This window comes from Cheilinus undulatus, linkage group 12 (assembly GCF_018320785.1).
Source record: "Cheilinus undulatus linkage group 12, ASM1832078v1, whole genome shotgun sequence".
NCBI lineage: Eukaryota > Metazoa > Chordata > Actinopteri > Labriformes > Labridae > Cheilinus > Cheilinus undulatus.
This window is the reverse complement of record NC_054876.1, coordinates 7,885,986-7,910,256: the sequence shown is the minus strand read 5'-3', so window position 1 is coordinate 7,910,256 and position 24,271 is coordinate 7,885,986. Positions and strand designations below refer to the sequence as shown.

The window sequence follows — 24,271 nt, the reverse complement described above, 5'->3', positions numbered from 1 at the left end:
AATTTCGGCCCAAAGGTGCCTAAAACTTCTGCACAGTACTGCATGTGGTAGGAAAAGGGAAAAAAGGTTTTCCATGTCATTAATCATCTGACTGAATGCTACCTCAAGTCTATAGCTAGATGTTTACGTTACATTGTAAAAGGGTAGCCAAACATCAACAGCCATTTTTCTTCCATTACAAATTTAAAGGGTATGATTTTAATGACAAAAGATCAATCTAAAAAACTGGTAGAACACTAAACACGGTAAATTTATTTTAAGATTCAGTGTTTTCCTTTATATTTGAGCAGAAACTTGATTGAGATCATTTTAAACCATTGAAGCGTGGGGGGGGGGGGGATTCACCATCAAGCCTGGTAATGTCATGGGCTCATAGATTTGCCCAGCTCAGATTAAACCAAGCCAAGAAAGAGGTGAAAAACTTTCTAGCAGTCTGAATCAAAAGTTCAGTCACACACAGATCTCAGTGTTTTCACGTTTACAGAAACCTTATTCAAACATAGTGTGTGAGACACATAGTTTATTTTTCACTTCACAGGGTCATTAAAGGCATAGTTTCATAATTCAGCAGCAGCTCTCTGTCCTTGTCTACCTTTATTCTAAAGATTCATTGATCATGTGACAGTTGGCAGGGATGCAGGACTTTCCTGCTGGGTTTGATTGTTTTCACATTAAGAATCCTGTTGAATTACTTCTATTAGCCTAATGTTTGTTTTAGCTGCTCAAGTTCTGTGTGTCTTCCCATGCTACATGCTGTATTGTATGCAACTCTATACTCTATAATTCCAAGTAAGTTGGGACTCGTAATCTAATAAACCCATATTTTATTCACAATAGAACATAAACAACATATCAGATGTTAAAGTGAGAAACAGGGACAGGGTTGTGTTTACCATTATGTAGCATCTACTCATCTTTTAACAGCAGTCTGAGAATTGAGGAGATCAGTTTCTGAAATTTGGGAGTGGAATGTTGCCCCATCTTTGTCAGGATTTGAGCAGCTCAACAGTCCTGGATCTTCTTTTCTGGATTTTCTTTTTTTTTTTTTTGGTTGTTTTATAGGGCTCTATATGTTTTCTATTGGTGTAAATTCTGGACTGCAGGTGGGCCAGTTCAGTGCCAAGACTTATCATTTTGTGAAGCCATGCTGTTGTGATGGATGTGATATGTGGTTTAGTGTTGTCTTGCCGAAATAGTCAAGTCCTTCCCTGAAAGAGACATTGTCCTGATTACAAGCTGGATGGTCTCTCTCCTCTTTAGTCCACAGGACATGGGATTCATGGTTTCCAAAAAGAATTTCAAAATTTGATTAATCTGACCACAGAACAATTTTCCATTTTGCCTGCTTTTTCCTGCTCCTTCCATTTTAAATGGTCTTTGACTCTAAGAAGATGGCGGCGTTTCTGGATCATGCTCACATTTGGCTTCTTTTCATGATGCGGCTTTAACTTACATTTTTCGATGGCACAGTGTTGACAGACAATGATCATGCCTGTTTTAATGCAGTGCCACCTGAAGGCCCAAAGATCACAAGCGTCCAATGTTGACCTTCAGCCTTGTCCTTGGTGCACAGGGATTTCTCCAGATTCTCAGAATTTTTTTTATGATGTTATATTCCAGTGGGATAGTCACAGACTTCACAATTTACTTTTTTTTTTTTTTTTTTTTTTTTTGCAGATTAGTGTCTGTCCATCTTTACTTCTGGGAGACTCTGCCTCCCTACAATGCTCCCTTTATACCCAGTCATGTTACTGACGTGTCACCAATTAACCTAATTAGTTTCATGCTCCTCCAGCTGTTCTTAATTAGTTCCATTTTCTTTTCCAGCCTTTTGTTGCCCCATCCCTACTTTTTTGACATGTGTTGCTGCCACCACATTCATAATGAGCTAATATTTTTCATGAGACTTTAAAATGTCTCAGTTTCAACCTCTGATTTGTTGTTTATGTTCTATTATGAACAAAATATGGTTGTATAACAGCGCCCCAACTTTTTCAGGAATAGGGATATAAGGGTGATGAAATATAAGCTCTGGTGACTGCCATGCATGACCCATACAAGCATACAAGCTTAAAGATATGGACCAACCCTCTAGGAAGCATATGCACTTTAATTATTGACTCCTATATTAATTTGTTCATTTAATTTCATTGCATTTATTTGGGAAAGACTCTTGCTGTTCATATTTGGGACTAGGGACGAAGGACTAGGGGGTGTATGGGTTTATAGACTGATTGCACAGCTCTTTTCAGCCCTGCAGGACACCACAGCAGAGACACGTGCCATCACGGCTTGGCTTCCCTCACTGTGGTTATAGTTACTTGGCCTGGACCTTTGTCAAAAATCCTATTAGTCTGGCCCTCGCCTCCTTTACAAAGCAGCACCATCTTTGAGTGGTGCTCTTGTTTTGGATTAGCATGCAAACATGCTCACAGTGAAAAGGGACGCATATGTGGGTTTCAGGGCTTTTTTAAAAAATGTGAATGCCTGACTTTTTTAGATATTACCCTCCAGAACTTTGGTTTGTCGGAGCCACAAGGTCCACTGTTAAGATAAGAGGATGGTTCTGCATAACTAGGCCTTTATCCTGTCTATTTTTAGACTTTAGCCTGTTTAAACAACACCTGCTATACGCTACATGTGCTAAATGTGTGCAGATCTGTTCACATACAGTGCCTATTAAAAGTATTCACCCCCTTAGAGGTTCCACCCTTTTAATCAATCATGGCTAATATAATTATGCCCTTTTGGAAAAAAAATACAAAAATCCTCTTTAATGTCAAAGTGAAAACAGATTCCTATAGACTAATGTCAATTAAATAAAAATATGCAATGTAAAATAAGTAACTCTATAAATATTCACCCCCTTTTAAGTGGCTGACCTAATTCAACAGAGGTTCAGCCATTTGGTGCTAGTAGTCTCACAATTTGTGAAATGGGAATCACCTGAGTTCTGTGACTGTAGTATAAAGACACCTGTGTCTGGAAGGTCCACTCACTGGTTAATCAGTATTCCTGGCTACTATTACAACATGAAGACAAAAGAACACTCCAAGCAACTTGGAAAAAAGGTTATTGAAAAGTATAAATCAGGGGATGGGTACAAAAAAATTCCAAGGCTTGGACATGCCCAGGAGTTCGGTTCAGACCATCATCTACTAAATACTGACATGAAGGGGGTGAATATTTATGCAGTCACTTATTTTACATGATATGTTTTATTTAATAGATACTACTACATAGAAATCTATGTAATTTACATATGTAATCAATAAAAGAGTAAAACATTTAAGGTGGTGAATTCTTTATAGGTACTGTATCTACTTTATTTAGAGAGAAGCTGAAAGTGCTGAGAGACAGAGAGTCTAAAATGAGAATTATTAAGGGAAAGAAAGTCCCAGAGCACAAGGACCGTCTCCTCCTGTGCCAACACATTTTTACCTGCAGCCGAGGCAACAAGCTTTTCACTGAGTCTGAAGTGGTTGTGAAGGCTGCAGGCGGTCTCAGCCTTCTTTTAATAATCTTCCTCTGGAGCATCAGCTCACAGATGACTCCCTCCCTCCCTCATGATGCCTATTTACATTCAGCACAGTCATACGTCCTTACATAATGACTGTAAAATGTGTTATTATATCAGACCCAGACATGACTCACTATTAAACTGTGTGTTGACTCCTTCTTACTGCTGTTTTAACTCCAAACAAGGCCAAGAACTGTCAACACATTCAGGCTGTTTTTGTAAAAATACACCTCAGCAACATGACGTGAAAAGATCTAATCATATGTTTGATCTCAGAGCTTATCTCTCTGTTTTAACTCTTTGCTCTCCTGCAGGGTTTCCAGTCCTGTGTGGGATGTTATCGGACTGGTGGAGCGTTGAGGCTGAAGGAGCATGGTGAGACACCAACCCTTACAGGTCTATGAGAAGCAGGTCTTTCTGTCCTTTGTCACCGGGGTCTATGGTTGTCGCTGGAAACGCTACCAGCGCTCCCAAGACGACAGCTCCAAGGTAAGAAAACACTCTAGTAAACACGCCATTAACTAATCATGATGTTTTTAAAAGGATTTAAAACTTCTTTAGCATTAGTTTTATTTTTCTTTATGAGTAATACTTAATGCTAAAGAAGCCCTAAGATGACATGCATTTACTCTGTATTTCAGATGTTTTTGCCATATCTGGACACAAGTTGTGCCTTTAAAACTTGAGAAAATGACTGGCATTTACTTAAGAGGACTAAATAACTCACTATCACTAAAGATAACAACCTACCAGATGGATGTGTGAAACGAGTCCATCTGGCATGCCAGGTTACCAATCCACACATTTGTGCAGAACCAAAAACAGTTCCTAATCAGTGTTGTTTAAGGAGAATGAGGTGGTAGCCTCAGATTGAAGTTTAGTTGAACTTGGAGCAGGTAGTAATGGCTGCCTCTAGTGTTGCTGTTAGCTCTGATGTAGCTACACTATAGCTGCTGTTTTATCAGAACTGGACGGCATTTCTCGATTAAACAAGAGCAGAGAACAAAAGTGAATGCTTTTTGTGTTGCAAAGGATATTTTCCCTCTTCTTCGGATCCGTTTTGGCAGGAGTTTGCTATCATTCTGAGTGGGGCAGAGTTGCACTGTAAGCTGGTGTTACAACTGCTACTGCCGTGATAGTGATTAGCTTCGATGTAGCTGTAAAAAAGAGGTAGTTTAGTCAGACTTTGACCACTTTTCTTTATTAAAATAAGAGCAAAGAGCCACACTGAAAGCTTCTTTTAGCAGAGAACATGTTTTTGCACGCTTTGGCATGAATTTTAGCCAATGACAAGCTCTGCTGTTCCAATACTACTAGTCTGTATAGCTCAGGTTAGTACAGGAGCTGCACATGTCTCTCGTCGTTCTGATTGGCTCCTCGTGAATGTGACAGAGCATTCGTCTAATCACCTTCCAGGAATTTTTTTGAAAAGTCCTTCCCTTCTCAAACCCTTTGTTTGGGAGGTTTCCCAGATGAATGTGAAATATATCCATGCAATGGAGATATGAAACAGTCTATCCTTAAGGGTTTATGTGTGTCACTCTGCACTAACAATAACATCACTTTGAGTTGGGTTTTGTTAGTTTTGTATTTAAAACTTTCAGGACAGCTGAATGCCAATGTAGATGGCTGACATGCCTGACAGATGCAGGAAATGCATGGCAGCAATGATGCATGCACATTAATGCATTTCACAGCGGCTGTATTTCATCAGTTTTACCTCAAAATAGAAACTGATTTTCTTGCAAGAAGTAAGAAGCAAGAAGTCACACTCCAGAAGAAAAAAACTTTTAAATGTTTGTTGAATGGAGGTTGGATTTCAGGTAAGAGAATCTAAAGGCTGATTGGATTTAGAGACGCAGCGTCAAGCAGATTTATCCCTCAAGTTTAAATGTCTGATCTATAATGGATTGTTAGCTGCTCTGTTATCCAGATATCCGTTTATAGAGACAAATAAATCATTAGCTCACCGCTGATATGAGCTGGTATGTCCCGAGAGCAGGCAACATCAAGCCTGCTGGTTTTCCTTCATTCAACAAAGCCTCCCAGTAAGAAGTGGTCAATACTACTGTGGTGATTATGTATAACAAATATTTAGAACCCCAACAGTACAATTTATAAAGGTCATCAAAACATTTAAAGAATCACGAACAAAAGTAAAAAATATACTGATGTTCTTCTCTAGAAACTGATCAAATCTTTTTGAAAGTTTCCTGTTGGTGTTTTGAGATCTTTACTGAATCTAGAGCTCTTTCAGGTTTTTTGTCTAAGCCATGAGATATTAGCATCATCTCGTCTTACTGGATTCTTGAGCTTGCTCCCGTCCAGAGCCTGGTAACAGAGTAAAATGATCCTCACAGTAAAGAGAGACACAGAATCGGCTCAGTGTTAGACACAAAGCAGAGCCTGACACCCAGCTGTGTTCGATCCCCGCTGTGCAGCCGCAGCAACTGCTGCTGGTCACTTCTTCACCACAAAGAGTCAGACCCTCGGCCATAAATGAGCCCTTTTACTGAATGGGATCCTGGCACTGATGATGAGCTGACTGGGAGGATAAAATACAGGCACACAGCTGCTTCTTCCTCATGTGGACTCAGACAGACATGATCAGAGAGGTTAGCGTTCAGAGAGGATGTCTGTTAACGCTGAGACTCAGAGATGTGAGGCTCATTGTACTATAGAGTAAGTGATTTTATCATTAAGGACAGATGGACCCTTACTGGGGCTTTTGGTTACCAGTTTAAAGCTCCTGTAGACACCATCAGTATCCTGAAGCTCTGCTGCTCTCACTTAGTCCAGGCTTAAAAAGTAGGGGTGCTCATGCCTAGAACACTTCCCAAGATGTCCCTGATGGACATACTGAAGTAACAACAAGGAACCTGTAGCAAAAGTAAGGTCTACGACAAATTGATATTAACTGTCATTTATCCCTCTTTCCTCCATGAATGTGTTGTTGTTTTAGCAACTGCTGTTTGTTTGCCACAAATTTGTTTGGATGCAATCATATCTAAATGCTTTTCATAGAAAAATGGTGCAACATTAGAAATGGAACAACATATGTAATGAAACAAAGGGGCTGAGACATACCCTTCAAAATAAAAGAATATCACAGGTTTGTATTTGACTCATTTTTTTTTCCAGACACTTTCACGATCCAATTAAAAATGGCTTCATGACCCATCCCACCCCAACCCAACCCACCAGCTGAGAATCAGTGATGTATTTCTCACTAAGCATGTGCTATGATCAAGATATCCAACAGCTACCCTCAGATTACTCAGGTGCCACTTAAGTGTTAAAGGTCAAATATTTTACCCTTTTAATACAGGTCTATATTGGTCTCAGAGACCTCCAAAGCATTTCTGTGAAGTTTGTTGCTAAAAAAATCACTCCAGTATTGCTTTTTCAGCCCTGCTCAGAACGAACTTCTGTTTCTGTGGTTTAAATGTTTCTGAGCTGTCTGACTCCGCCCCTCTCAGGATATGAATGTGGCTTTGTGGATGTGGCTCCCCTGACCGTCCTCTCAGCGAGCAGCTGATAGGAGGAGGGAGGAACTTCCCTCCATGCAGGGAGGGCCAACCGAACCTGGGGGCGTAGCTAACTCCCCACATGACATCATGAGGGGAAAATCTGAGAATGGCTTGTTTCAGCACGGGGGGGAGGGGGCTCTGATTCTTGGGGGGATTGTGGACAGGCCAGGGGCACATATTTTTGTTAGAAAAGCCAGAAAAATAGTATTTTGCACAATATGTGACCTTTAATAAACCTGCTTTTGAATTCATTCTCCCTTCTAGAGAAGTGTTCCCGTTCACCGTAACATTATGATGAATGGTCTTGAGCTTGTATGGCACTTTCTAGATGTCTGACTACTTACAGTGCTTTTGCAGCAGGTCACACCTACTCATTCACACCACATTCACACACTAATGGCAGAGGTTACTATAATGTCTTGCATCATGCAACTGGGGTTCAAACCCACAACCTTCAGATAGCTACACAACCGACTCCACCTACTGAGTCCCCGTGGCCCAACATCATTCAGAACAGCAGATTAACATGAAAACGTGTTTGGGCTAGTGATGTCAGCAGTTCTTTAACCAACCCAGGAAAAACAAACAACAGTTTGATGGTGAAATCTCTGAGTTGTTATCTTTAACTGGGTTATTTACGAGAAAATGCATTCGTAATGTTGTATTAACCAGGAACATTTGACATCAGTAGATCATTTTGTACATGCACTCCTGCATTTGTCTTAATGCAAAACCCGGAGTGTTGAAATCTCAGCGTTAAACAGTCAGAGTTGGTTTGAACTCCTAAAGTGAAACTTTAACTCCATTCTGAGTGAAATGGCTTTCTTTGGTAGAGTTATTTGACAGTGTTGAGCGTTCAGTGCTAATCCAACTCTGTAGAGAATAGGGTTAGGGTTAAATGACTGAAGCATTGTCATTTCAAATCTGGGGGGCGGAGTTTTGTCCCTTTACTTGGCGATGCATGTTGTACAGTGATGCTGGCTGGGATCCCTTTGGTCCTGTTGAGTTGCTGTTGTTTTTGATGGTAGACATTTCTACACCATGAGTGAAGGTATCCTTATGAGTTGAGGACTTCCTGCCATTGGCAAGAGGTAAAACACCAGACTTTACCACAGGTGTTACATATAAAATTTCAGCCTTTAGTAATCAGGAAAAGTAGGATACAATGTGACAAAAATTGTAAAAACTTTGAAATTTACACCCAAAGTGGAAAAAAACAACTTGTGTTAAAATCTATTGTAGAAATCTTAAATTTTTTTTGTAATTAATTACATAAATATTTACACCTTACAGTGCTAACATGAGGATAACACGTTAGTAGATTAAAATGACAAACATTTCAAAGATGTATTGAGCCAAAGTAAGACTGGTTAGTGTTCAGAAAAGTTAGTTTTTAACTCCTAAGACAGTCAATAGGGACACTTACTGAGTATTAAGGTGACTGACATTCTATAAGTAATGTTCAAAAGCATGCAGTGGTACTTAAAGGTGTGTTGGGACTCAAAAGTCTGTTGGGGAGACAGTTTCTGGGTCTCAGATATGTGCCTAACGTGTATGACGTGCTTTTATTTTGTAGGAGATTGTAGGATATTGTTTCATCTCACATACAAACTGCCTTTACTGTCATCAGAAACCTTTGGTCATGATTTAAAGTATTTAAATTTAGGTCGAGAATTGTCGTTTAGGACAGTAGTTCTCACCTGGTCAGGCGTCTGGACCCACTGCCTCATTATGGAAAAAAAAAATCCCCATTCATTTCATGAATGTGGGTCAATCAGTAGTCACTGGTTAAGAAATATTCTTAGCTACCATTACACCATGAAGACAAAAAACACTCCAAAAAAAAATGTTGATTTTTGGACCCTGAATATAAAAACTTACTGAACAAAGAGACGGGACCAAACAAACACATTAGAAAAAAACAACATTACAGAAGGATTTGCATGCTGACATCTCATTTTACTTTAATTCCCAGAAATAGGATGGAAGTTTGGTAATTTCCCAAGAATTTCCTTTTTATCTTGGGTAAGCCAGCTAAAACAAAAGGGAGATAAATAGGTAGAAATCTTGAGAAAAATAACTCATAATCATAGGAAAACCTAAAAAATACATGCCTGAAATTTGTCCTCTTGGGGCTTCTGTATCACATAGTGTTTTCCCTGGCACACATTCCCACTAAAAGGAGCTTTGTGACCCACTTTTGGGTCCCGACCCACCAGTTGAGAACCGCTGCTTTACAGTAAAACAGATTGCTGCAGATATTAATAAAGCAATTCAAATCTGGTGGCATCCTCCTCCTCAGCTCATTTGGGGGCCATGCTGTTTATTTTCCTTCTGATTTCCTCCTCTTGTTTCTTCTTAGCAATAACTGCAGCATTATCAACTGCTGCCTAATACATATCAGCTCCAACTCTAACACAATTGACTAGGTTTCAGTGGCCAGGGCCTTTACGCAGGATATGTGGTGATTGGACCAGGAACTGGCGTAAAAATTGCAATGCCAAGTAGCATTTGGCACAAGTACTGAGCAGGCACAAAACCAGGCTTTACAGCACATTACCAGAGTTCTTCCACTGGCTTATGGATTTTTCTGGCTGTTTTATTTAGGGGCTGACAGATGTAGTTTGCAGAAAGTCTGACTGATTTGGGTAACAGGGAATTTTTCAGGATACAGCGCATTAAGGTGAAGGGCTTCAATGACGACTAAAGGCGGAATGTGGAGCAAGTTACAGATGCATGCGCTTAAAGAAATAATAGAACTAATATCCTGTAAAGTTTAAGATTTGTCAGCATAATTAACTAATCACCAGTGTTATCTTTTATCTTTGTACAAAGAAGACTAAATGAACAAAATAGAGAAGAAAGCTGAAGGAGTTCTGAGCTCTTGGTTATCGAACTGTTCAGCTTTCTTTCTCAAATCTGTCCTCTTTATCGGCCCCATGTTCTGCTGACTCTGACCTTGTCTGTCACTGTAAAGTTTTTATCTGCAGAGGAAAGAAGGAGAGAGATATTTAATAGGATGTACTCAGCTCATGGTAGACCAAGATTTATGAGCGCTGTCAGAAGTTTGGTAACAGCAGCTCTAATTGTAGAGATAAATAGACGTCTGAAGGCCGTGAAGCTCTCAGGAGAAAGTGTCAGATATCACAGAGCTCCAGAACGACTTTACTGCACAGAGAGATCTTTTTAGCTCATGATGTAACATTTTGTAGCTCTTCTTTACTTATTGGAGTTTTAATTGGTTTGTTACTGAGCATTAGGTAATTAGGGCCTTAAAAGTAATGCTTTGGTAGCCTAGAAAGCCTCTTCCTCCCAGGTCTGTTGTCCTGGAAGAAGGAGGCATTGGTTCAAATCCGGTCAATGGCTCCTTTCCTGTGCACCTCCCCTCCTTTAATACTGACTCTATCTACTGTCCTATCTCTGAAATACAGGCATTACAAAACTAAAACCCACATAAGGCTGTCCTCAGGGTTGTAGAAATAGAATATATCACTGCTCTGCCAGAACTGAGACAGAGCTGAGATTCATGGCTGAAAAGGAATTCTAAGATTTAATTATTGAATTGAATGAATTCTAACTGGCATTTATGCAACAGATGATTTATTCTGCTATTTCAGTGTTTTACCAAGCTTTTAATAAGACTCTCCAATTCACACAAGCTTCACTGTCAATATCTAAAACTCTTTAAAGTTTGAGCCTTTTTTAGAGAGGCTGGCAATGACATCCCCATGTTTGGATCACTGATCGTCATAGATCAAGAGTGTTTTACACCATGATCAATGATTTCCATGTGTGATGCTTCATTTATTTGTAAGCATGTTGCCCAAAGTGGTGTCAGTCTGCTCTCCTCTGGTTCAGTGTGCAGCAGGCAGGTGTGATAGTGGGATTCTAAGAGTGTTTTCACACCTGAAAGGTCCACACCAAAAGTGGCATTTTTTCCCATTGTGTATGTTTGGTTCTGTTGGTTTTGGTTTCACTGCAATTATTGCAAATGTACTAATAGACTCTACATGACAAACCTACAGGACATTGTCATCAACTGCAGGTTGGGTGTCTGAAGTTTACATTGATTGGTTAGTTGGCTGGTGGGTGTCTGACATCAGCATATTGGATAATGCACGTAGCTTGTATAGCTATAGAAAAAAAATGATTGGCATATTCATTTCCACTATCATATTACAGTTGGGTCAGTGTATTTTCTGGCAGATCCATTTCCTGGTTGAAACCAGACTCAAAAAAAGGGAGAAACTGTTGTTATTTAGTTTTGTTTCTTCCTTTTTAGACCAAAAATGGAAAAAACTGAAAATGAGCAATTTTTCCTTTTTAGAGCTTATATGGGAAAAATTTGAAAAACAAGCCATTTTTTCATTTTTCCTTTTTTTAACCACACATGGAAAAATAGGAAAAACAACAAAACAAAACTGAATCGAGGCTCATATCTTCCGTTTTTTTTCTTTTTTTGTCATAAACGAAAAAATGGAATAACAAGAGTTTCTCCCATATTTTGAGTCTGGTTTCAACCAGGAAATGGATCTGCCAGAAAATACACTGACCCAGTTATGCACCAATTCAAAGAGCAATGCATATGGTTTGTCTGAGTTCATGTCATGAGCTTCCTCATTGGATGACAACTTTATTGTCATAGACAAGACAGAAGAAAGTATGAAATCCTGTGAGCCATGGCAGCGTGGAGTCAGGAGAGAGGGTGAGTGGCGTGATTCGTGAAAGCACCACTTTTCCACAGTGCAGTGCACCTTAATATAATGCTGCCACAGTTTTGTTCTCTTCAAGTGGAGCTGATCTCCTGTCCTCTTCTATCCTCTCAAAAAACAGTTAGAAAGTTTCCCTATTTTTATGGGTTTTTTCCAGTTGGCCCCATAACATCGTCTCCTACTCCCCCTGTGTCTCTGCAGCTCAATTTGTTTTGGTGTTGGATTTCCTTTTTCTGGTTCTCATCTTGCAAAGCTCCCATCTGAACCGTTTGGGCCCGATTAGAAAGTGACAGGGCCAATCAGCAACGAGGGGCAGTACTTTCAGGTGCGGCGGAGTCGTGACGTAAGCAGGCAGCAACAAGAGGCTGAGCAATTATGGCAGAAGACATTAGCGTGGATGCTGCTACAGTTTTATAAGAACTTGACGACATTTCTTTGTTAAAAGAAGAACAGAGAGCAGCAAAAGTCGAGTACTGACATGTCTACAGTCGCCATGGTTGGCGCTATGCAGCTCTCTATGGAGTTTACTCCTCGATAGGGGCGCAGCTTGGTAGCAGATACGTCACGTTTTGTTGCTCTGATTGGCCCGTAAAGATGTGACAGACAGAACGTTCATCCAATCACCCTCCGAGTTTTTTTCCAAAAGCTTTGCCCTTTCCCAAATGTTGTCTATGAGTGGTTTACCAGATGGATGTGTGAAACATGTCAGGTTAGTAATTTCCTGTTATTGATACAAAGGTCTGAACTTTTCAAAACAATGCTTTCACACCAGACTGCTGTTGGGATGTCAACTGCCAGCTATATGCTGACAACACTGTTATTTATGTGTCTGCTAAAACATCTACAGTGGCTGAGCAGCAGTTAACACAGGCGTTGCATGCTGTCTCAAAATGGCTTGTATTGTCCCATTTAACTCTAAGTGTTAAAAAAAAAGTTCTCTCTCTATTAACAAAAGGCCTCCGGGCAATACTTTTGAGGTACATTTGTATCATGATGTGATCCAGGAGGTGGATGAAACAAAATACCTTGGTGTCATTTTTGACTAACACTTAAGTTTCAAAAACAGGTAGATAATGTGTGTAAGAAGGTCAAATTGAATTTGAACTGTTTCCGTTTTATAAGGAGGGAGTTGCTATACCATGCTGCAATGTTGTATATGCATGCAATGATTTTTTCACACCTTTCTTATTGCATCACAGCCTGGTCACAAACGTCAGCTTCCATCCTTAAGCCTGTCCATTCTCTGTATAAACAGGCAATTAAGATCCTGGATAAGAAACCCATGAGATGGCATCACTGTGAAATTATTGAGAAATGAAAGCTTTTTACCTTTGAAAATGTTGTAAATTTTAGTATTTTGAAGCTGTTTTTTAAATGTTTCAATAATTGAATGTCACCTCTGTTTTCTGGTGTTGCTGTCAGGCATCAGGGCGCCCACAGACTTAACACCTGAGCCTCTTGTCAGTGGGGACTGTGTGGTTCCAAAGTTTAAAACATCATTTGGACAGTCCAGCTTCTCTTTCAAGGGTTCAAGACTGTGGAACTCCCTTCCTTCTGATCTAAAACGACAGTCTGACATGAATATGTTCAGCAGAGCTCTAAAACGGTGGCTGAAGTCAAGCCAGAGCTGCTCACATGACGTTTAATGTTTGATATTATTTGAAATGTGTTTTCTTTGCAAACGTAGGCTTTTATGTAGATCTCTCTTTTAACTTTCTACTATGGACTAACCCCCTCCTTAAAACCCTCCGATGGACAGGTGTTGAAAATTAGCACTAGTGCTATAACACTTAAAACAATGCATCTGGTGTTTTCCAATGTAATTGTTATGTCCATATTAAATAAATAAATAAAATAAAAATAAAAGACATGAATCAGACCGAGGTTGAGTTTGGTCTGGACCGGGACCATGCCATCTTTTCGTTGGACCAAGATCCGGACCATGCTCCAGGGGAGGTTTCACATGGTCTCTCCATGTCTCTCCATGATGTTGTATTCAGGCAGCATGACGTGATTATGGAACAGCCTGACCCTAACAAAAAGTAAACAATATGGCAGTTAGCATTCGAGTTAGCATTCAAGCTAGCGGCAATAAATTATTGTAATTCGATGAAAATTGATAAAAAAGACGTTCATTATCAGGTTAACTGGTGTCTATTTAATCATTAAAGTCCCCAAAAGTCACATGAGCTCCAGGCTCACTGAAAATCCTGCCACAAGGGATTCAAAGGCATCAAAAGCGTCAATAGGAAGGTACAACAGCTAGCCTCAAGAGGAAAAACAAGTAAGAGGCAACGATTTAGGGTTCAAAAGTAATTTAGCTCTTGATCAACTGTGTCACTTCTGTCCCGTACGACAGCGCCGTTCTGGAAGGCTTTTTAACATTCAGGGAAAAAATGTCTCACAGCCACCATTCTTTGCTGCTGCAGTGGGTCCTTTGGTTCTTCTTCACTGCTCTAAAAAACGGTAGCCTGTGCATGCAGTGTTTTTCGGCCGCAAGGAATAATTGATTTCTGGTTTATAGTGCTAACATTTAGCATGGCTGATTGAGGCAAAATACAAAGCTAACCCAAAAGGTATCAGATCGGTGCATGAACTCATGTACTCGTCGATACCAATACCTGTCCAACACCAGTCCATGGATCTTTCTGGATGTAATCCTGTTTATGGTCTAAATATTTAGACTGGATTTGGATTGTGAGGAGTCTTTCTGATGCAGCAGAACTGTTTTAAGATCAGAAGAGCTTCTCATGGTGAGATGGTTCACTTTTTTATCGTTTGCTTGTTTGTAGTCTGACAAATGCATGGATGTAGCTGCTGTGCTGGTTTTATCCTGAAATGGTTTACATGAATCAGAGATTTCTATGGTATGTAGTACACTTATGAACATTATTTTTCTCTGTAAATAAGTGAATAGTTAAAATAAATTTGGCGGCCTGCTGGTGGACTACTAGAATTTTAAAGGAATATACACACAGGGATGCTGCTGAAAAAGCTCCGTTTATAGTCGACATGTTTCTAAATAAACATCACTGTTAGAGATTATATATTATATAATTGCACAAACTGACTTCAAAGATCCAGATCAGAATTCTGGGAATATTTAGTGCTTAAAATACTCTAAGATCTAATAAGTTTATCCCGACTGACCTGAATATAAGAGAGGTCTTTGGATTGACTTTTTTAAATATTCATAACTGACACACAGGTTGATGCAGAAGACAGAGACTACATTTAAATGTCAACACAGTGTTTATGCATTTAAATATCACATAGAACATAAGTGTGGCTTTTGGTCAGTAACTTACAGATTTGTCTCCAATCAGAATGAGAGCGTGATCAAGCCATGGAGAAACCGTGATAGGTTATTTTTCCCTGTCCAAACGAACACCTCTGCATCACTGATGCCAAGATGTCCCGTGTTTCTCAGGATGTCCGTAAGTTTGTCGGTCCTTCCAGGTCATTCTTGTGAGCTTGATATCTGAAGATCCCTTTAAAGGATTTTGTTCAAACTTTGCCGGATGTCAACTCTGACTTGAGAATGAACTACCGACATTTTGAGGTTATAGATTAAAGGTTAAGCTAATTAGTGCTCGTGTTTTCCTTTGAACAGGAACTTTATGTCCCAAGAGTGCTTTGAAGGATTTTCCTCAACCTTTCACAAATGTCCACTCCAACTTAAGGATGTACTTTTGATATTTTGCAGGTCATAGCTCAAGGCCACTTAGCCCTATTGTCATCCAAGCTTATAATATTTCTACGAATTATACAAACAGAATCAACACAATCACTCTTATGATCCACCCCTGTGCTGCTGTTGGTTGGTAGCTGTAAACCTTGCAGAACCACTAGGTGGTAATTCTTTTATCATCTTGAATTTGAAATGGTGAGAGCTTGCATCACATCAATCAGAATTAGTCACTAAGTACCGTTTATACAATATAAACAAATACTCCAGCTGAATGAAGCTGCTAATTGTATTTATGTGTCAAATTTTAATACCTAAAGCTTACAAAACATAATTTCCTCTTCTGTTTGAAGAGGAAGAACTCAGACCCACCATAGCGATCGTGTATTAAACGCTTTCTAAAGGGAGCTCTGAGCAGCAGCTTCTCCTCATCACCGTTTTCTTCACCGAGAAGATTTTCTCACTCAGAGATTAGTAAACCTGTTTGTCCCCACCTTTCACTGACCTAACCTCTTTCTGCTTCCTGTGTCCTAATCTACTAAACCCCCAGTCTCTTTGAGAACAAAGATAGCCAGAGAAAAAAATTAAAAACTACAAAGAATTTTCAGAACTTCTCAAGGAAGTGGTGTGCACTTTTCTGGAAAAGAAAAACACTCCTAATTTAGGTACATTTGAAATGTTTTTTTGTGTGCATTAAAGTGCATAAAACTGGTTCGTGTTTGTCCAGCATGTTCAGAGTTATTATGTTCATAAGGTATAATATAGCTCTCGCTAAGAGCCTCATGTCTGTCTGCAGTTATTTGACCTTTCAGTCAGATAGAAACCAGTTGATAACAGCAGGTTTACTCATCATACCCTATCAGACTGTTATTCGGGTTATTATATATTCTAAAACCTTTTAGCAGTCCTTTTAGCTGCCTCCTCAGTGCAGCCATTTGCTCTTTACCTGCACACACTTCTAATTATCACACAGCTTCTTACATAAGCTGCTGGAAATGGTGAGTCCGTGCACGGTGCGGTGCAAAGCTGATCAATGCTCATCAGGTTCTGTGGACTGTCCTATCATACTCCTCAGCTCCCCCACACAGAGCATTAGCTCTTAATCCTGTTAACTACTGAAGGGAAGAGTCCTTGACTGCTGCACAGGCTCTCCTCTGCACCTTTGCCCCACATGGCCAGCCTGAACAGGAAGGGGTTACCACCTTTTAAAGTGCCAGACTCAGGGCTGAGTGCAGCACGTGTGGCACAGCATCAGTGAGCTGTTGTAGAGGTAGTCAGCAACATGTACAACATTTAGAGAAATAAATCATGTAATAACATTTATGGGAATGAATGTAGTGCTGAGAATGCATTTTAAAAAAATCATTCTGAGAATCAATTTTTATTCATATTTTAGCTTAATATGACAGCTTCTGTTAGTAAACCAGCTGTGTAATTGCTACTTTCTCTGCTTTTATTCAAAGTTGGATACCTGTGGTACACTTTATCCTGTTTCGATTAAAAGTGCTTTTATTTTGAAGGAATGGCAGTAAACTTTAGTCAGTATGAGTTACACACTCAGGCACCAGGCCCATGTCCACTTGAAGAGGTGATCTTTAGCACTTTTCATGTGTAATTGGACATAGGTGTAAGATGTAAATGAACAATGCCCATGTACTCAGTATGTGTCAGCAAACACAGTTGTAAAGTCAATATGAACCTTTTTAGAATATGATTGAAACATTAACAGTAGCCCACAGGGGGGACTCCAGCATGGAGCAAAAGGTCAGCCTGCTGCTTCCTCTTCTTTCTTCTTCTTGGTGGATTTGCAAACTGACTGCATGCATACTTCCACCGACTGTATCAGACTGTGTACATAAGCAAGTTTGCTTGGCACAGAGTGATACGAAGGGGATGTATGGATGCATTTTGAAGAAATGGGATATACCCAGTCACTACGAACAGATGGCTTTAATAATATCAGCCACTCTCTGTTGTCTAAGTAAAATGAATAAAACAGCTTTTATAGTTCCCCCCATGGCCTAAAACCTTTGTTTGTGTTTTCCTTCACAGTGGGAGTGTACATGGTTCATCATCCTGTGTAGCTCATTCCTTCTGCTCCTCTTCTGGGCTTACTTCTGGCTTGTGGCTCAAAATGACATCAACGAGTTCAACATGTGAGTTACCTTTACCAATATGTGACTGTTTAGCACTAGCCTTAGATAAGACTGTGTAGCAACCATAACATCACAGAATGACAACCAAACAAACAAGTATGCATGTAAGATTCACTTAAAAAGGACTAGATGTTACAATCCTTAACAATTCAGCATAGTTGTTACCTTGAGTGGGTTTGTGATGGCATCTTGGTTGAAGCAGATTTGATGATGACCACTCAGTGATGTTATCTCCTATGCGACGCATCATCAGCTGTGTACACTTGGTTGAGTTTTTTGGCCGTTTACCACAAGGCAGGCCCACCGCAGGCTGATCAGACCTGGGTGTGTGCCACTGAGTGGTCATATGGTTCCCCACACTGTCTGCTTTTGTCACAGCCACAGCCAGTGACTGCTCTTTTCAGGGACTGTGGCGAGTTCTTAGATGGCCTTCCTCTGGACCTGCCCACTTCCTTCAGCAGCTTTATGGTGGAACTGGCAATGAAGGACCTGCAACTCACCTCTACTGGACAAACCTTCATGCTCCAACCCTGTTCCTCTGCCTCAGCTGCCAGGTTGGCATAAAGCAGCCGCTTTCTTTCGTATGCTTCATCAGTGGCATCTCCCCAAAGGACTGTGAGCTCTATGATGAAGACACGGCAGGAGTTAAACCAGAGAAGCAGATCTGGGCGCAAGTTGTTCATGGTGATCTCTGATGGGAAAGTGAGTCTCTGGCTTAGGTCCACACGCATTTCCCAATCCCTGGCTGTATCTAAAGGGCTTGAGTCTGATGCTGAAGAGGTGGTCTGCTGTTCCTCCCCTTCGCAGATGACAGCTGGTGGCTTTGGGAAGGAAGTCTGGGAATTCAGTGGAATGACACTGGTTGTGGCTTACTTATGTTAAATTGCTGAGGCTAGGCATGTCAACATTTGAAGATGCCTCCAGATGTATCTCCCTTGGCTAAAGAAGATCTTACACCCCACCAGGTTGTGTTTCAGGGTTGCCAGGGCTGCACACAGGGGGCATGCTGGGTCCTCTCAGAGCCAGAGCTGTAGTTTTGCTGGAGAGGGCAGGACATTGTATGTGGCCCTGATGATGAAACTCAGCCTGTTAGATTCCATGGTCCAAGTTCAGTGTGTGCATCTGGAAAATGAGATGAGATCAGCTGTTGTTCTCCCTCCAGGTCGGTGTATAACCGCTCTGGACACTGGAGCGATGAGACGATCCCACTCCTGGCATCCACCACCATAGGATTCAGCTACATCACTTTCTTACTGGTAACAGTCTGATAAAAACACCAAACATTATCAGTCATATGACCAATCCCAATATCACTCAGTGACTCTTCTTTTGTTTTTAGATACTTGCTCTTTTCCACATCTCCCTGGGCCAACAGCTGAACCTCTACTGGGTTCATAAGGTAATCCTATTTACAACTTAATTCTCTGTCTTAAATTTTCTACACACAAACTGACATGGCGTTGTTGTCTGACTCTCCGCAGATTGGAGTCCTGGCGACTCTGCTCACCACCATCTCTGGTATCGTCTCTGTTGATGACCTCTGGGCAGACGAGTGGGACATTCTGCTGGTATCACTGCAGGTCAGACTCAACATTAAATCACCCTTCTGTTCATGCTGTTGTGACTTTTTTTCCCCCTCAGCTCTTTTTAAATTAATCTAGTGTGTATATGTTAAAGTTAGACATGTTTTCATTTCACCTCTGCTCCCCTGAGTGTGCATACGAGAACAGGATCAGTGGAGCCAGTGGAGCAAGTTAATATTCAGCAACTGACATCTTTGGATTTATTAAAAGGATTTTTACATTAAGCACATACGTTTTAAGGTGTGAGAAAAGTGCCAGACCCCTCAACCCCACTGGCTAGAAACACTTGACTACATTTTTTGGCTGCCTGAACATTACACCAGCAGGGACTGGTGAACATGTATTCAAATACATGTACTTTAATATGGAGTTGCCCCTTTTTGCAGCTATAACAGACGTCATTATTCTTGGAAGGGTTTGCTCAAGATTTTGGAGTGTTTCTGTGGGAATTTGTGTCCATTCATTCTGTAGAGCATTTATAAAGTCAGGCACTGATGTTGAATGAGAAGGCCTGGCTCGCAATCTCTGTTCCTGGTCATCCCACGGGTGCTCAGTGTGGTTTAAGACAGGGCTCTGTGTGAACCAGTCAAGCTCTTCCACACCAAACTCATCAAACCAAGTTAGAAGCATAGCATTGCCCAAAATGTCTTTGTATGCTGAAGCATTAAGATTGGCCTTCACTGGAGATAAAGGGCCAAGCCCAAACCCTGAAAAACAGCCCCATACCATCATCCCTCCTCCATCAAACTTCACAGTTGGCACAGTGCAGTCAAGCAGGTAATGTTCTCTTTGTTTCTGCCAGACCCAGACAAACTTCCAAACAGAGAAGTCTGGTTTGTTTCCACTGCACCACAGTCTGGTGTCAGTGTGCTTTACAACACTCCATCCCCATTTTGCATTGGACTTAGTGATAATAGGCTTGCATGCAGCTACTCGGCCATCGAAACCAATTCCATGAAGCTCTCGCTGCACAGTTTCTCTGTTTACATTATTGCCGGTGGAGATTTAAAACTCTTCAATATAATACAGTACAATACAATAATAACTTTATTAATCCCCGAAGGGAAATTCATTTGTCTGGAGTCTCATCTGTTTGTAGTAGAATTATATAGTCTTATTGCTGAGGGTATAAAGGATCGTCTATATCTCTCTGTCCTGCAGCGAAGAGAGAGGAGCCGTCCACCACCGTTGTTTTTTTGGTCATTTAAGGTGATATGTCAAAGTTCAGCTATGGAATCAGCAGAGCTCTGGTGACCTTTAGACACACACACTTCGTGGTTTAGTTGCTGTTGTTCCTAAACACTTCTGCTTTCTAATATCACTCACAGTTGACTGTGGAATATTCAGCAGGGATGATATTTCACAAGATTTCTTGTTGCAAAGGTGGCATCTATCACAGCACCATGCTTGAAGTCACTTTTCACTCTACAGAACGACCCATTTAGGATCACAAATGTTTGCAAATGGAGACTGGATGGCTAGGTGCCTGCCGCAACAGGTCTTTATAAATCAATAAAAAAATTTGTTTTTTTCTTTTGTTTTATCAGTCTACAGCACCTTTCCTGCACATCGGAGCCCTAACAACCTTCACAGCGATCAGCTGGTTGGTGGCTGGATATGTGGTTCGAAGACAACGATCCAGTAAGTGTTCACCTGAAGTTCAACTGAAAAGTGTCATTCTTCACCCTTACCTCCAATTTCGACATAAAGCAACCACGCTGCAATCAGCCTGCGAATTATACTGCAGAGGACATCACTCCCTCTCTAGTCTATCAGAGCATTTCCACAGCCAGTGCTCCAGTCCGGCAGTGCCGTGTGCCTGGAGTGCCACTCTGCTTTGTCGAGATAACCTGCAGGTCTATTTTCAGCGCTGGCTGTGCCAAATCGCATCAATACCCGTCAATCAGAAAGCTCCAAAAAGGAAGTCACGAGTGTAGAATATCCGTTTTTTTTTTCAAAATACAACAAAATCCATGAAATCCCGGTCGCAAATCGTCACTTTATCATACGTCTCATCCAGCCGTGGGGTCACCGAGAGGTCAGTGGATCACAGAGCTACATGGCGTCATTGATGAGGAAAGGTTAACTTTTAAGATTTTACATTAACATTTAGCCGAAGAATTTTACATAAAACCACAGATCCTTTAAGCAAACATTAACCTTTTAACTTCCTAATGTACTCACCCAATGGCAGAAGCAATAATATTATGGATTTTACACAGTTAAGGACGATAAATTATCACAAAAGGAAAAAATGTCCGCTGTTGATGTACTATTCCTGCGTGAACTCGCAGTTCTCCCATGACCTCTGCCAGGGGCTGCCCGCTGTGGGGCATCGCTCTAGACTCACTTCCAGTGGTAGCTCGCCTTTGGTAGGAGCAAACCCGTGGCGCATTGGTGCGCTGCGCAGTCGTCCTATGTGGAAATTGCAGGTTATGCCAGAGATACACTTGCTGTTGACTTCACAGATGCAGTCACATCATGGCTGCCACATGCCAATAGCATTGGTTTGATGTGCTAGCTGTGCACATCAAAAATGTGCACAGTGGGGTTGCAAGATGCAGTATCCAGATAAGATTTGGTTTTGGATTTGATGTTCAAACCTGTAAAAAAGTATTTTTAAAAACTGGTGACTTTTGGCTGAGTGCAACCGTGGCTGCTTAGTTTTTCATTTAATTTATAGCTGATTGGAGATCAGACTGGAGATTTTCATTCACAGAACACTAAAAATAGAGACATGCAACAAGCACTACTACTGTTATGCCTTAGCTGCTGCATCAACATCTATGAACACAGTTGGCAAAAGCCATAAGTTGTATGGGAAAGCATTGTAGAAACTGAGTGCAGACAGTGCTAGATGGTGGTGTCTTCTTGTGCAGCGGTTTTTAAGTTTTTTTGCCCAAGGCATACCTAAACATAAGCCAAAATCTTCAGGGTCACGATATTTATATCCATGCAAAATACTTATTTCAACACATGATACAGTAGCCTATCTTTTGTTGTTGTGCAGTCGTAGATTATATTGAAATTAGAAATAAATAAATAGGTGTATTCAAATTAGAAGAACAGGAGTATTTATCAGGAATAGGTTCCTTCATTCAGCCTTCAGTGATTGTTACAAAAAATACTGAGCTTGTAAAAACCAGGGATTAGAATCTCTCCTCTCTTGCAGCTTTCCAGGTGATGGTCCTGCTGATCTACATCCTCCTCCTCGTAGCTCTATATCTAGCTCCACTCATGTTCACCTGCCCCTGCATCATGGACCGCCACAGCCTCAAACCTCGACCTGATGTCATCGGCAGACGGGGAGCTCCCATGGTGAGTTTGTGCTTCACCAGAGTTCACTGTCTGATCCTGATAATTAATCAAATGGATCATGTGCTCTGTGGTTGCAGCATCACTGCCAGGACCTGACAGAAGGTAGTTTTGTCCTGGCTTTGGGAGCAAAGGGAAGGAAAACACAAATAAAGATCTTAGAGTCTGATTTTTTATATTCACTGTTCTTGAATACACTCTTTACTCCGTACTCTTTGGAGTGTCATGCCTACTGCTCAGTGGTAAAACATTACTGCTTTCTACCAAACATCCTGCAGAGTAAGCTCGTCATCATTAAATTGATTGCAGCGTGAGAATAACAAGACTTTAATGAAGCAGTCATGTTAATTTCATGGTGTTAGTGTAAGAAATGTGGCCAGGGCAGCAATGTAAAGAGTCATCTCTTCTGGGTCTGCCCAGGAGTTCCCAAAATATTACAGTGGAGTGGATAGAGGGTTTTGCATTTCAGTTGCAATTTTTTTGGGAGGTTTCTAATTAGTTCCTGTCGCCTCTTCACTCTGAGGATTCCATATGTCACTCAGGCGCCTGTAAATTGGATCCCATTAATGTGAATGGGAATTGACTAGAAGGCATGAAAATGGTGAACCAACTTTGAAAGGTTGCTGTGAAGAAATAATAAAAAATATAAAGGAGCTGAATCATACTGAAATAGCTGAATGTCTAGTGAATATTTTAAACTTTGAATGGAGTTTCTAACTGGAAGTACGAATGACCATTAAGGGTTTGATTGAGGGTGAAAAAATGTGAGAATGTGCCTGTTTTGAGATTCTATCCATTCATTTGAGGAGTCCCAACTTTTTTGAAAATTGCTGAATATCTTAGTTTGAATGACAGGTTTTAGAAAAAAACATTTCAATCATGTCCTAATTTTGGCTGAATATTTTGACGTTTGAATCGGTTGAGTTATATAGAGAGGGAGGGAGCCAGAACAACGTACAACAATAAGAGGACAGGAGGGGATGAGCCCTTCACCAGTCCAACCAAGCCAAATTCTGTTTCTTCTGTGTCAACCTCACAAAACTATAAGAAGTTTAACAGCCTTTAGCTGATCTTGATGACCTGCTTCCAGATGAGATAAAGTCCAAATCTAAGTTCAAACCTGGGAAGCCTGCACCCTCTCCTACTCCATCTCCCATCCTGGAGACTCAAAAACATAAGGTTGTAAGGATGCTGATGAATGCTGATCCAACATCTGATGACAGGACAACCTGATGGATCCACTTGGACTTGACAGTGATAAAAAATTATTTGAAAAAAGATAGTGTGCTTTGGGCCAGCAAAAACAGGACTGAGCCATCTGCCAAAAGTATTTGCTCACCTGCCTTGACTGGCATTTAAACTTAAGTGACATCCCATTCTTAATCCATAGGGTTTAATATGATGTCGGTCCACTCTTTGATGCTAAAACAGCTTCAGCTCTTCTGGGAAGGCTTTCCACAAGGTTTAGGAGTGTGTTTATGGGAATTTTTGACCGTTCTTCCAGAAGTGCATTTGTGAGGTCACACACTGATGTTGGACGAGAAGGTCTGGCTCTCAGTCTCCACTCTAATTCATCCCAAAGGTGTTCTGTCAGGTTGAGGTCAGGACTCTGTGCAGGCCAGTCAAGTTCATCCACACCAAACTCTCTCATCCATGTCTTTATGGACCTTGCTTTGTGCACTGGTGCACAGTCATGTTGGAACAGGAAGGGGCCATCCCCAAACTGTTCCCACAAAGTTGGGAGCATGGAATTGTCCAAAATCTCTT

The 24,271-nt window shown here is 40.8% G+C and overlaps 1 protein-coding gene across 1 annotated transcript in view; it reads left to right on the top strand.

The window, feature by feature from the left end:
* gdpd5a (glycerophosphodiester phosphodiesterase domain containing 5a) overlaps window positions 1-24,271 on the top strand; it is a 59,588-nt gene that overhangs the window by 19,181 nt on the left and 16,136 nt on the right. The window contains exons 2-8 of the mRNA XM_041802015.1: window positions 3,835-4,009; window positions 17,503-17,606; window positions 18,769-18,862; window positions 18,946-19,005; window positions 19,088-19,186; window positions 20,737-20,830; window positions 22,362-22,507. Coding sequence (XP_041657949.1) covers window positions 3,893-4,009; window positions 17,503-17,606; window positions 18,769-18,862; window positions 18,946-19,005; window positions 19,088-19,186; window positions 20,737-20,830; window positions 22,362-22,507 — 714 coding nt within the window. The 5' untranslated portion in view covers window positions 3,835-3,892. The remainder of the gene's footprint in view (window positions 1-3,834; window positions 4,010-17,502; window positions 17,607-18,768; window positions 18,863-18,945; window positions 19,006-19,087; window positions 19,187-20,736; window positions 20,831-22,361; window positions 22,508-24,271) is intronic.